Raw genomic sequence first — 13569 nt, 5'->3', positions numbered from 1 at the left:
TTCCAAAAATAACACACACAGACTGTAGGGAGGGGTCGGAGAAGCCAGGGGTGGGCTGGAGAATGTGAGAGGAGAGGTTCAGTATGTCCAAATGTACTCCCAGCATCAGCCTCATCTGGCTCGGGTCTTAACTACAACAGCTGAATATAAGCCCTGGCCATTGTTCAGGGGGGCAGATGAGCTGTGCCCTGAAATATGATCCCGTTATCCCACGCCATTGTTCTGTTTTAGACCTGCTACAGAAATATGTGAGCTCTAGAGACAGAACTACAGAAGACATCAAAGCAGGTCTCACAGAAATACATTTTTGCTTTAATTTTTGTAGTGATTATTTATTTTGGCACTTTGCAGTTGATGTCATTAAAATTCCTTGGGGTCTGCTAACTGTAGGCTCTATTCTGTCTGAGACTTTGTTAGACTTTAATCTGAGCTTTGTTTTAATTCAATCTGGTGAGATGATTTGTGCTCTTAAACAAGTCACACATATGTACGATATGTCATCATCTGTGGAAAGGCAAGTCCGTTCACAATATGAATGCATGTTTTTAATGCCATACTTTCTGAAACATTCCAGGCAAAGAAAGAACATCTTAATGCTGATAAGTTCCTTAATGCATTATCATATATTAAAAATGTATTAGGTTTATGTTATTAGCTCACTAGTAGTCTTCCTCAGAGTGGTCACGTGATATTGCTATGTCCGGTCAGCTGATTTATACAGGTTTTGGCGCTGTCTTCGTACTGGTGGAGGGAGGGTGACAACGCCACCTGCAGTCTGACTTCCTCAGGACAATATCCCAGGTGTGTGAGAGTAAAAAAGCTCCCTCATCCTGGTTTATAGTTCTGTGGGCACGTTTCTGTGCAATCAGCTGACCAGACACGTCACAGCAACATCACATGACCACTCTGAGGAAGATCACTAGTGAGCAATCAAAACTGTCAGGTATGAAAACAAAATTTTGGTTTGAAAAAATAACCTAATAACATAAATTATAGGAAGACCAAATGAACCTCAGTGTTGTATTGAGTTTAATCCACCCACTGGGCCCATGGATTTCTGTGCTAGTTCAAAGCCTGCATAAATGGACTGGTTTGTCACGCAAGGATTTTTAATGAGCAAAACTGATAAACCAATATTAAAACAAGGCTAAACCAGGCATAGTGATGAAAAGTTTAGAATAAATTAGAAATAACTTTCTGAATCTGAAACAACAATTCAAACTACACCATTACTGCATAAGATGCACTATGTAATTTTTCCTTGTAGAAAGTCCACCACTCGCATGACTCCATCTAGATGTTATTGTTATTTCCTGGAATCTTCCACAGTATGGTGTTTAATTTAACTACAAGTACCCACATTACTAGGCAAAGTTGCAGGCCAGATCTGTGGAGAAGTAGGCCTGCAAACTGTAATAATCCATGTTTTTATGGTAGTTCTTAGAAATAAAAACTCCTGTAATTGAATAAATTCATGATATATTTGTTTGATACTATACCATGGAACATTCCAGGCAAAGCAATAATATCTTCATGGAGACAAGCACATGACAGGCATACTACCAGAAAAGTTACACAGTGCACCTTTAAATGTACTTGCAACAGACGTAACAGAGACAAGAATAGCTTATGATATCACACTCAAGATGCTACTGTCCATATTTGTCATCATATTAAACTGCTCAAATGTACAGTATTGATGCATATACTGTACACTGCCTAGCAGAGCTCCTCCTGCTTTATGGGCGTCCAGCAGGATGGTAACTGGAGACAGGCGACTGGCGTCAGGAGGAATCCAGTTAAGCTCAGAGCTGTCTGCCACAGAGCGGCCCAACAGGGGAAGGGCTGCTGCTCCACTGCTGCAATAACAAACACAGGAGGTGGGACAGGGGGTCAGTGTAAACAATAACATGTGCCCACTTTGGAAATTTACAGACATTTATTGTTAGACCTAAAACCTGTTAAAAATCTGTTATCATGTCATTGTTGCTGTTTTTTTGTTTTTTTGTTTGGTTTTGTTTCTCAGTTTTCTGTGATCTTTACATTATATATTAAATGTCCTTTCTTACACAAAATTGACTCTTGCTGCCTCCTCAAAAACAGACCTGGAGTTCTATATTGTTTGATTTACACATATTTGAGTAACTCTTTATTATACTCTTATTAGTCTGTCTACATCCCCAACACTCAAAATGCTCTGTTCCACCTTGTGATGTCATGCTGTGGTAGTTTTCAAGTTAACATTTTTTACTTTTAGTTCAGTAGAGATTAGCAATTTCAGGGCTGAAATTATCCAAATGAAGGTGTATGGAGTTTAAAAATACAGTGGAGGACTTCCTGTATTATTAGGTGGGATGAAGTGTTCTCTGTTTGAGAGAAGAACTTGTTTCCTGATGAGGAAACAACATTGTAACATAGATCAAGACAGAGTAATAAAGATCCTTTAATGTGACTTAGAGTTTCATCATTTCTATCAGATAGATAGGTTTAATGCAATATTGTGGAATATTCAAAACCAACCACATCTCCATTATCCATGTACGATTCGTTCTTTTGAATTTCAATTAAGAACGAAAAGCAATAAAATGGAAAATGCTATTTCATTATTCCCTTTTAGTGTCAAACAAAAAAAAAAACTGATTTCAAACTCTATTTCCAATATTTAATTTAAAGTTTATTTCAAATAAAACCATCAAAAAAACTGTCCCCGTGCCTATTTTAATTTTGATATTTTGTTCTCTTCTAGCAGCAGAACTTCCAGGGCATATAAATCAGAATAAAATATCAAAATTTAAATAAGCACCGATACTGTTTATTTTTGAGTTTATTTGGTCTTATTTGAGATAAACTTTAAATTAAACATTTGAAATAGAGATTGAAAGCTTTTTTTTTTTTTTTTACACTAAAGCAGAATAATGAAATAACAAACTATTTTGCCATTTTATTGTTTTTCGTTCTTAATTGAAATTCAAAAAACTAATGGTACTTGGACCCTCCATGGATCAAGTGGACCTTCCACTAGAGAAGTTGCATAGTGCACATTTAGTAAACAATCCTCTTCTGACTACACTGGCTCCTTGCCCCTGTTGGTAAATCTCTGTTTGACATATAAATGAATTTATTTGTGTTTATCAATCAAAATATGTGTGCAGTGGAACACTTCGCCTATAACCTCATAGTACTGGCCTGTTTATTGACTCAGAGCCACTTTCATTATTAGCCCACAGATTTATTGTCATTGCCAGTGTTTTATTGCAGTAATTTCCCTAATGCAGTGGACTCTGTTTCAGGCATATGCTTTGCAGAACCACTATGGGATTCCACAGTCTGAGGTAGGACCTAAACGCTCTCTGTGTTACAGTATTTCACGGCCTTTTCCTGATGTTTTTTTACTGTTTGCTCCACAGCTTGCCAAATTACACCAACTGTCTCTGCAGCAGGGCCTCAGTCCAGTCTCCCAGGCCTCCACCATTATACCTGGTATGTATGTATGTACAGTGCTATTATTGTGTTAGAGAATTAAAGTCAAAGGGCCTATAATATGCTATTTTCAGATCCATGTTTTAATGTTGTTTTCTCATCAAAGCAGATCCGGAGTTGTGTTTAGTTTCATTCACACATATTAAACACATACACTCTGCATATTTAGGCTCCGATTTTCTCTCAAACAGAAAAAAACTCCAAAAACCTTCCACCTTGTGATGTCATGTGGTAATACAGGAAGTGCTCCACGAGTTTTTAAACTCTATACATGTTCACTGGAATCATTTGGATAATTTCAGCCCTGGAATTGACAATATCTACTGAACTAAAGGTAAAATGGAGCTGCCAACATGGAAGCTAACTGCTATTTTGAGCTTTGGAGATGTAGACAGACAAATAATAATAACAAAGGATTAATCAAACATGTGAATGAAACAAACACAACTCCATGTATTTTTTTATGAGGTAACAGCATTATAACATGACTTAAAGCTCACAAGAATAAATTTTGTATAATATAGAACCTTTAAATTATGAATCTTACAAGCACTGTATTAATAATGTAACTTCTACATTAAAACTTAAATGAATCTGTCGTGTAGTATAAGTTGCCCAAGCTTTTTTTTTTTTTTCCTTGAGGCAGTCTCTCATTAGTGATTGTACGCTTATATATCCCCAAGACACAGAGGAAAACTATTATAAAACTATTATAATTAAGCACTAGAAACTTCAAGATTCAAAAAAGTGATAAATTACAACAAATTATTAGAACTGAAATGGCGGTTCGTTAAATGAAACATTATTTCCCACAATAGCCAATTAAACAGACATAAAATATGCTTTCATTCCAGGGCTGGACTCGAACTCTCAGACATCTCAGGAGTTTCTCATACCCAACGATGTAAGTAAACACTACATTTCATTGAATAGGTGACACTATCAATCGAGAAAAGTGTTGATATCGTAGCGATGACTTTCTTAGGTATAGATGCTTGAGTAAAGTTGTGCCGACTGCAGTAACGTCTCATGAGTGCTCTGCAAATCTTCTCATGTTCCTGACCTACTTAGAGCTGTCTGCTGTCAAAACAGCCAATACCAAACACGCTGATCCACTGCCTCTATACACTCTGATCTGATGTTTCCCCAATCTGAGCTTTACACCAGCGTATTCTACACAAGACCCCGCCAACACCTCGCACTTATCACTGCTCTTATCACTGCATACAGTACACAGGGCTCAGGGGACTGTCACTACTAACACCATTTAAACCAATACAGGTCGTGCATTCTGTAAATGAATAGATTTTGGGGGTCATTTTTTAACTTCTACTTGATTAATTGAGTGAAATTCTAGCTATGCAATTGTAATGATAGCTTTCAAATCGTACCCAGGCGTCTCAGTGCACAGCTATTTTTATCGACTCCTCTGAGCTTTTAACAGTTTAATTTGACAAGTTTGTAGAAGTTTCATAAGACTGGTCTAAGTACTGTAAATGAATAAACTGGTGGTGTAATTTTAAACTTTTTGAGTAGATTTTAAACTTGGACTTAGTGAAGTAAAATCCTAGCCATGTAAGTGGGAGTCCAGGGCCAAATCGTCCCAGTGCAAAGCTATTTTTATCTGTGGTTTTAACAGTTTAATTGATCAAGTTAATAGAAGTTTAATGTAAGACTCGTCTAAAACACTGCAAAGTAATGAGTACTTTGACTAGTATTTTTCATGTGTGCTGTATATTTTCCCTGAGTATGAATTTGGCAGAAGGACTCTTTGTAATTAAGTTCTTTCTACCTCTGCTTCTGAGAAATAGACTCACTGGCTTACAGGAAGTACTTTGAGTAGTATTTCTCATGTGTACTGTATATGTTAGTACACATTTGGCAGCAGTCCTCTTTCTAATTCCATATATTTTAGCCAGACGTGCCTTCTGTGCTTCTGAGAAATAGATTGACTGGCTTGTTGGAGGTTGCATTTGATAAAACGCTTTAACGTGGTGGTTTGAATGAGAATGAACAGACTGGGCAGGTGCTTTGTACTGTACTGTATGTGTGATGTATTTTTTTTTTTATGTATTTATTTTGGGCAAGATTTACATTCTTATACAATGGAACATGTAATAGAAATAACCACTACAAAAAAAAAAAAAAAAAAAAAAAAAAAAGCTTCCCCAAAAAGGACTGGGAAGGAGAAAACGTATTTAATCCCACCCCCCTCTTCTAATTTAACATTTCTTTTGCATATATATGAAACTATATGAACTTATTACAATTGCGGACAATGAGTACCTGTTATAGCTGGTAAAATAACTATCATAACTTAACTATCATCATACTGCAGTAATACATAAGCATAACAACAATAGTAACAGACAAAAGATACAAGAAACAGGAAACAGCAAGCATAAACCAGCATTACAAAATGTATGTGTGTTTTATGTGTGTCGTATGTGTGTGTATGCGTGTGTATGTGTGCGTATGTGCTGTATGTGTGTGTGTGTGTATGTGTGTTGTGTGTATGTGTGTGTGTATATGTGTGTTGTGTGTATGTGTGTGTGTATACGTGTGTTGTGTGTATGTGTATGATGTGGCAGTGGCCTGGAGCAGCGTGTCTCACATGCCTCAAGGCTTTTGTCCCAGAGCAGCTCCACATGCACACAGAAATATACAGAGAGGAAGAGGAGGAAGGATGAAGAAGGGAGGGAGAGAGAAACAGAGAAATCAAGAAAAAGAGAAGGATGAAGGAAAAGAAGGAAAGAGAGAGACACACAGGGATAAGGTCAGTAACATTAAAAACAAAAGAGAGAAAGGAGAAAGAGAGGGAAAGAGAGACAGAGAAAAAAAAGAGAGAGATGAGAAGGTAGGGGAGTGTGGGAGTAAGAAAGAGAGAAGAGGGAGATAGAGAGAGAAAAAGAGAGAGTGTGAGGGGGTGAGGGAGTAAGAGAAAGTGGAGAGAGAGGGGAGGGGGAGAAAGACAGAGTGAGTGAGGGCATAAGAGAGAGGAGAAAGAAGACAGTGAGAGACAGTCAGAAAGAGATAAAAAAAAAAAGAGGGACAAGAGGGTGGGGGAGTGAAGGAGTAAGAACAAGAAAAGAGGGAGCTAGAGAGAAAGAGTGAGTGTGAGGGATAGAGAAAAAGAAAGACAGAGTGAGTGAGGGAGTAAGAGAGGAGAAAGAGGACACCAAGAGAGAGAAAGAGAGCGAGTGAGTAAGAGAGAGAGAAGAAGAGAGTGTGTGAGAGAGAGAAAGAGAGTGAGTGAGTAAGAGAGAGAGAGGGAGAGAAAGTGGGAGGGAGGGAGGGAGGGAGGGACAGAGAAAAAGAAAGATGGAGTGAGTGAGGGAGTAAGAGAGAGGAGAAAGAGGACATCAAGAGAGAGAGAAAGAATGAGTGAGTGAGTAAGAGAGAGAGAAAGAGGGAGTGAGAGAGAAAGAGAGTGTGCGAGTGAGTAAGGGGGGGGAGAAAGACAGAGTGAGTGAGGGAGTAAGAGAGAGGAGAAAGAGGACACAGAGAGAGAGAAAGAGAGCGTGAGAGAGGAAAGAGAGAGAGGCAGGGCCCTGTGGCACAATGCTTCAGAGGAATGGCCAGTGGGCCTGTAGTGACAGGGACAGGTGTAGCTCGCACCATTGTTCCAGAAGAGAGCACTTAGCCCTGAGCCCTGAGCCCGGCCCACTGCCCCTCACAGCCCCACACTGCCCCCTCCCTCCGCCCCCTCCGCCCCCCCAGGCCCTGCTCTGGCTCTGAGGCTGGCACTGGTGCATTCACAAACTGCTTTACCCCAGTCAGCGTTCTCTGTGCTCTGTACGGAGAGGATTTAGCCAGGAGAAAAATGTCTGCCTCTTCACCATCTCATCCCTCTTCCTGTGTCCTTCTAAAGCACTGGCTCAGCACGTACTGCACATATAGGCCACTTATGCTCCAAGTCCACAGCAGCTCAGCACTACTTTTATTAGAAAACACATTAAAGCACCGCTCTGTTGGTTATTCCAGTATGGGTATTGTGAGGATAAATCAATGCATCTAAATAAGAGTGCTTATGGTAAGGCAAATGTGCATAATTTATCAGATTTCATCACAAGCAAACAGAGTAAAAAAAAAAAAAAAAAAAAATATATATATATAATATATATATATATATATATATATAATATATATATATATATATATATATATATATATATATATATATATATATATCTGCTGTTATAGGCCCATGTAAGATGAATATAGTACGAAACGACCAAACAAAACCTTTTTAATTTTTGTAAAGAATTAGACTAACATTTACTGAATTAGTCTTGTGGCAAAAAAAATGTTCAGCTGACAGGAGAGACGCGTTTGTGATTGAATAATTCCACCATTTCACCAAGAGTTATTTCCCCTTGGTGCTTACAAAGAAGATGTTGAACTTTTGATTGCTGGCATTTTTTTGTTCATGTGCAAAACCATTGAACAAATAGAACATTTGTTTGCATTTTGACAGTTAAAGGTCATGTATTATGCAAAATTCACTCAAGCCATATTATAAAGCTGTTCAAAAACATGCCTGGAGTTGTGTTTTGTTTCATTCACACATGTTTAACTCTGTCTGTTACTCTGAGTAACTCTGTCTACATCTCTTAAGCTCAAAATGCTCTGCTCCACCTTAACAGCTCCTTTTACTTTTTGTTCAGTAGAGCTTGGCAATTCCAGGTCTGAAATTATCCAAGTTATTCTAGTGAAAGTGTATGGAGTTCAAAAACGTGGAGCAAATAAGTGTAGCACTTCCTGTGTTGCCACATACCATCACAAGGTGGAACAGTTTTTTGTTTGAGAGAACAGCTCAGCCTAAATATGCAATGCTTATGTGTGAATGAAACTAAACACAGCTCCAGGTCTGTTGTTGATGAGGACACAACATTATAACATAGATTAGAAATTTGTACAATATGAGCTTTTTAAATGTTACACTCTGTCATGAAACCTTACCCTTTACCTCAATAAAATGGCATTATAATGTCATGATAATCAACAAGATAATAACAAGATAACTGAGTAAAAAAAAAAACTCTTGGCAACATATCGATACAGCAGCCCACATTATCAATACTGTATCATCACATTAAATGATACGATATATCTTGTCATTTCAGTATTTTTACACACCCCTAATGATCACACAAACCCACCCTAACATTTGGGGGGAAAAAAGGAACCACCAAAAGACTGCTCATATTTTTCAGTGTGACAAGCCAACTTAAAACATGAGCATATGAACATCTCTCGCAGAGGAAGCCCACAGTCTGACATCCTCTGCTCAGACAGGTGACAGCTGGAGAAGAGATATGTGACGATATGTGTGATCTGCGGCGCTATTGTCTGTGGAGTTACTGCTGGCTCTGCTCCTGTATCAACTGCTCTGATAATAATAGCCCAGAGCAGCAGGTCACTGTAACAAATCAGCCCCAGTCTCCAAAAGAAGCCCAGACTCGGGGCAGGAATGTGGGCAGGGGGAGTTTGTGTATGCATGTTGTGTGCTGGTCTCATGCGTCATCGCTCACACATGCACTGGTGCTCCATCACTGTCACAGAACACTGCAGTCTGATAGTATAACCCCGACACCTCCTGTTAAAGATCTGCTGTCACCACTTTGGGCCTGGAGGTGCTCGATTCAAAGCAAAGCATCACTGATCATCATTTTCATTTTATTCAACAAATTTGTTATTTATTTTTGTTATTTATTTATTTATTGTATTTTAAAGTATGTTTTCTATTTTAAGTATTTTTTTTTTAAATGTGAAGTTTTTTTTTAGTAAATATTTTTTTATTTTTTTATTTTAAGTATCTTTTAAGTTTATTTTATATATTTATGTAAAGTATTACTTATTGTAAGCCTTTTAAAGTATCTTTTATTTTAAGTTGTTTTTTTATATATATTTTAAGTATTCTGTGTTGATAGTATATATATATATATATTTAAATTTAATTATCTTTTATTTTTCAGTATTTTTAATTTTACATATTTTGTATTGAAAGTATTTTTAAATGTAAAGTTTTGAATATGTATATATATATATATATATATTAGGTTTTTTTATTTTAAGTTTTTTTTATTTATTTATTTATTTTTCTATTTATGCAGTACAAATAACACAAGGTTTATTACAATACAGATACACAGGACATGACATTATGCTATTAACACAAGATATAAAAATATAAGAGGTGTTCACAGAAGGGTGTGTGTGTGTGTGTGTGCTATTAAACAGTTAACAGGGGTCACACAATGTTAATAAAGTATACTAAGTTAGTTACACATAAATAGTACAATATAATAATAACACAATTTGAACCGGCCCAGACTGGAGCCAGTAAGTCTGCGTATTAGTGCAACAACATATGCTCTATTTTCCCATCATGATTTCCATTAGAGCGCTGATCCCTCTAGCTGTGTGTTTGGGAAGTGATTTGTTTGGGAAGTCATCACGGCTCTCACAAATCGATATCCTTTTAGCTGCTCAGATAAATGAAGGCAAATGCGCTGGTCTGCTCCTCCAGTGTTCACACGGACCAATTAGAGGAGTCGGGAAGAGCCGTGGACATGATTTATGACTGAGACAAACAATGCAATATTCAAACTGCTCCGTCTCCTGTAGAGGCGTCACTTCTATCAACATCACCCAGCGCTCTCCTCACAAATGATTTATCAAACCCGGGGATTTTAAAGCATCTGATTTCTTGTGGCACTTACGAGTCCTGCACTTAATCATGTCAAGTCCTCAGGTTAATTTGGAGACAGTTTATTTCCTTTTTCTTTAATTATACTTTAAACCTCTGGATAGTTTTGGTTTTGGATTGTTAAAGGTGCATTCACTTTCCTGTCTTCGCCACCTGCTTAATACTTGACTTGAATGTTCCACAGTATGGCATTAAATTTATTTCATTACATAAGTGTTTTTATTGTTGAAAAATATCTTGAAAAATATGTAAACATTGTTACTGTAGTTGGGGTCACCTCTCCACAGATCTGACCTGTAACTTTACCTCGTAGCATCACCTGATTTTCTTCGTGGAGGTAGATACATTTAATGTCAGACTGTGGATAGTTTACTTCTGTTGGGCTGTTTTCTGTTTCAGTCTCTTTAGTCCTGGTTTAGACCTAGTTTAGTCCCAGTTTAGTTCTAGTTTAGTTCCGGTTTACTCCTGGTTTAGTTCCGCTTTAGTCCGGGTTTAGTCATAGTTTAGTCTCGGTTTACTCCTGGTTTAGTCCTGGTTTTGTCTTGGTTTAATCCTGGTTAGGTCCGGATGTAGCCCCGGTTTAGTCCTAGTTTAGTCCTGGTTTACTCCTGGTTTAGTCCTGTTTTTTTTTTAGTCCTGGTTTAATCCCGGTTTACTCCTAGTTTGGTCCTGGCGTAGCCCTGGTTTTGTCTTGGTTTATTCCTAGTTTACTCCTGGTTTAGTCCTGTCTTAGTCCTGGTTTTATCTTGGTTTAGTCCTGGTTTTATCTTGGTTTAGTCCTGGTTTAGTCCTCTGCTTTTCTGTATTAGTTTTGATTAAATCCTGGTCTCATGTAGTTCTTTTTTTCTTCTGGTAAAGTCCTGATTTGTTCCTCTCTCTCTCACAGCTGATCGGCTCCATCATTGGTCGGCAGGGGACTAAAATCAACGAGATCCGGCAGGTTTCTGGAGCCCAAATCAAGATCGGGAGCCAACTGGACGGGACCACCGACCGCCATGTTACTATCACCGGAACTCCAGTCAGCATCAACCTGGCACAGTACCTGATCACCTCCTGGTAAGAGCCCACTGTTAGCAACACTAACAAGGAGCACCAACGGTCTAATTAACAGGTGTAGACCGAATACTTCAGTTACAGCTTTGGGGTAGTTCAGACTTGATGTAATATTTGGTAACGGTTTTGCTCTGGCTTAGCCCAGAGACTGTATGCCCTATAGCCCAGTGTTTCCCAAACTATTTTTCTGGGGACTCATATTTTAAAAGTCACAAACCCTTGTGACCCGAGTCAATAGACATTATTCATAAATCACAAAATAAAGGTGGATTTGACCATTATTGAACATTAATGAGCATATTTTATTGTTGACTGAGTGATCGTGTCTCTCTGAACAATTAGTATTACTGAACGTTCAATTGAAGCAGCAATATTGGAACAAATTATTACGAAAACATTAGAAATTATGCAAAACATTTCAACATTTCTAATGAGATAGGTGGACCTCTCTGTGTTTTTGTAGCACGTTCCAGTCCGAGGTGCAGGAAGAGAGCGCAGCAGCAGATTAAGCACAACGTTCATTCTGTTTCTGTGCTTTCTTCATTTTTGTAAGCACAGAAAATACCAGTTCACACATATATGTAGTAGTGAAACGAATAAGCATAGAAATACTGGCTCTACTGAGGACAGGATATTCTAACGAAATGCTGATCCAGAATGACGATAAGGTCACAGATTCATATCGTCTTTGCAGAATCAGAACTGTATATTGCAGACCGGCATGCAAATTGTGACAAGGCGACCCCCAAAAAATCTCTTGTGAACCACCTGAGGATCCCAGTCTTTGGAAAACAATGTTCTAGCCATTGTGTTCCAAATAGGAAGTGAGCATGAGTGCGTGTCTGGTTCCATCGACTCTGGATCCAATGACTGTATATTGAAATTTGATCACCCCTCTCTCTGTAACTGCTGCAGTGAGCCTCTTAAAATGTTTGTATTAACCCGCTCTATTCCTATTCCCTGCTATAACTGCCGACCTCCTGAGCTTCATTTGGCTGGAGCCGAACGCTATGGTTGTCATCCTCTTCTGTATACAGTCTATGGTTTAGCCTGTGTTTGAGGTAGTTTAGCCTGAGTATGAGCTCACATTTCTTCCAGCTAAGGCCCAGCGGCATCTACAGTCAAGATAATGAACAGCCTCAGGGCCACCCAAAGGAAGTACTTTGTTTTAAAGGGGTCAAAGGTCATACTACAGAGTGATGTGTGATCATGACGTCTGTGCGAGGGTGCTGGTAATTGGTCACAAAGGGAAAAAGGCTTGTAATACATAATAGGTGCATATCAATACAAGACCATAACCCATATACAAGACAGGATCAAAAAGTGAACAAGAGGCTGCTAAGAAGTGCAGTGTCAAAGGTCAACGGTCAAAAGTCATAATCTTAGAAAAGAATGAGTGTAGAACATACATCATCAAGTAGGGCATGGTGCAAGTGGCGATAATTTATAAGGGGTTGTTTTTATGTGTAAAAGGTATAGGCAGAAAAAAAACTCAGTTCAGGATTCATGTTAAATGAACAGTTACACCAGTGTTACCTCTGGACTAGAAAAAGAAAACAAAAGAACAAAAAGTGTATTTTATCAAGTTTTATTTGAATGTCACTCACCGAAAGAAAAAGAGATTTTATATTGAGATTGTCGTGGCTTTAAATGAAAGAACATGGAGGTCTGCATATTTTATTACCATTAAAAAATGACAAATTGTATGTTACTTATAATATAAATGCTTATAATTTGTACTAAACATGTATCTATGTGTTGCCTTTGAATGTAAATTAATTTCCAAAACACAGATTTGATTGAATTTATACTGTATAGGTGTCTCATAAATGAAGACACTTTTTGTAGTAAGAATCGGTGTTTCTTTCTTCTCCACAGGCTATTATAACCACTGTTGGAAAGTAATTTAATACATGTACTGAGAATATGTATTCTGAATAGGGTTGTGCAAAAATACTGAAATATCAATATATCGTATCTTTTAATGTGATGAGACAGTATCAATATTATGGGCTGCTGTATTTATATATATGCTGTATTTTTTGGTACATTTTAGTCAATTATTTTGTTAGAGCATCACAGTTTTGTTGCTTGTTTAGAGGAAGGAAACTCATTTATGTAGCACATTTGACGTTTTCAATGTTTTGATGATTAAAATGTGTGTATTTCATATTGACTTTGCACAAAAAGTGGTTTAACAAAGACTTTTAGTATCACAGCCATGATTTAGCCTTTATTTTTTATTGAACCGTATCAAATCAATTGGAAATATATCTTATTGAATCTTATTGAATCTTATTGAATAATATTGAATCGTAAGATCA

At 37.7% G+C, this 13569-nt stretch overlaps 1 protein-coding gene across 1 annotated transcript in view; it reads left to right on the top strand.

Moving 5' to 3' along the window:
* Positions 1-13569, top strand: part of LOC110157930 (poly(rC)-binding protein 4-like) — a 50412-nt gene that overhangs the window by 35393 nt on the left and 1450 nt on the right. Inside the window, exons 10-13 of the mRNA XM_020922326.2 lie at positions 3291-3332; positions 3408-3480; positions 4335-4384; positions 11079-11248. Coding sequence (XP_020777985.1) covers positions 3291-3332; positions 3408-3480; positions 4335-4384; positions 11079-11248 — 335 coding nt within the window. The remainder of the gene's footprint in view (positions 1-3290; positions 3333-3407; positions 3481-4334; positions 4385-11078; positions 11249-13569) is intronic.

The sequence above is a fragment of the Boleophthalmus pectinirostris genome, unplaced genomic scaffold (genome assembly GCF_026225935.1).
Source record: "Boleophthalmus pectinirostris isolate CB_2022bp ecotype Guang Dong unplaced genomic scaffold, ASM2622593v1 HiC_scaffold_8, whole genome shotgun sequence".
In the NCBI taxonomy this organism is placed as follows: Eukaryota; Metazoa; Chordata; class Actinopteri; order Gobiiformes; family Gobiidae; genus Boleophthalmus; species Boleophthalmus pectinirostris.
This window is presented reverse-complemented; position numbering and strand designations above follow the sequence as displayed.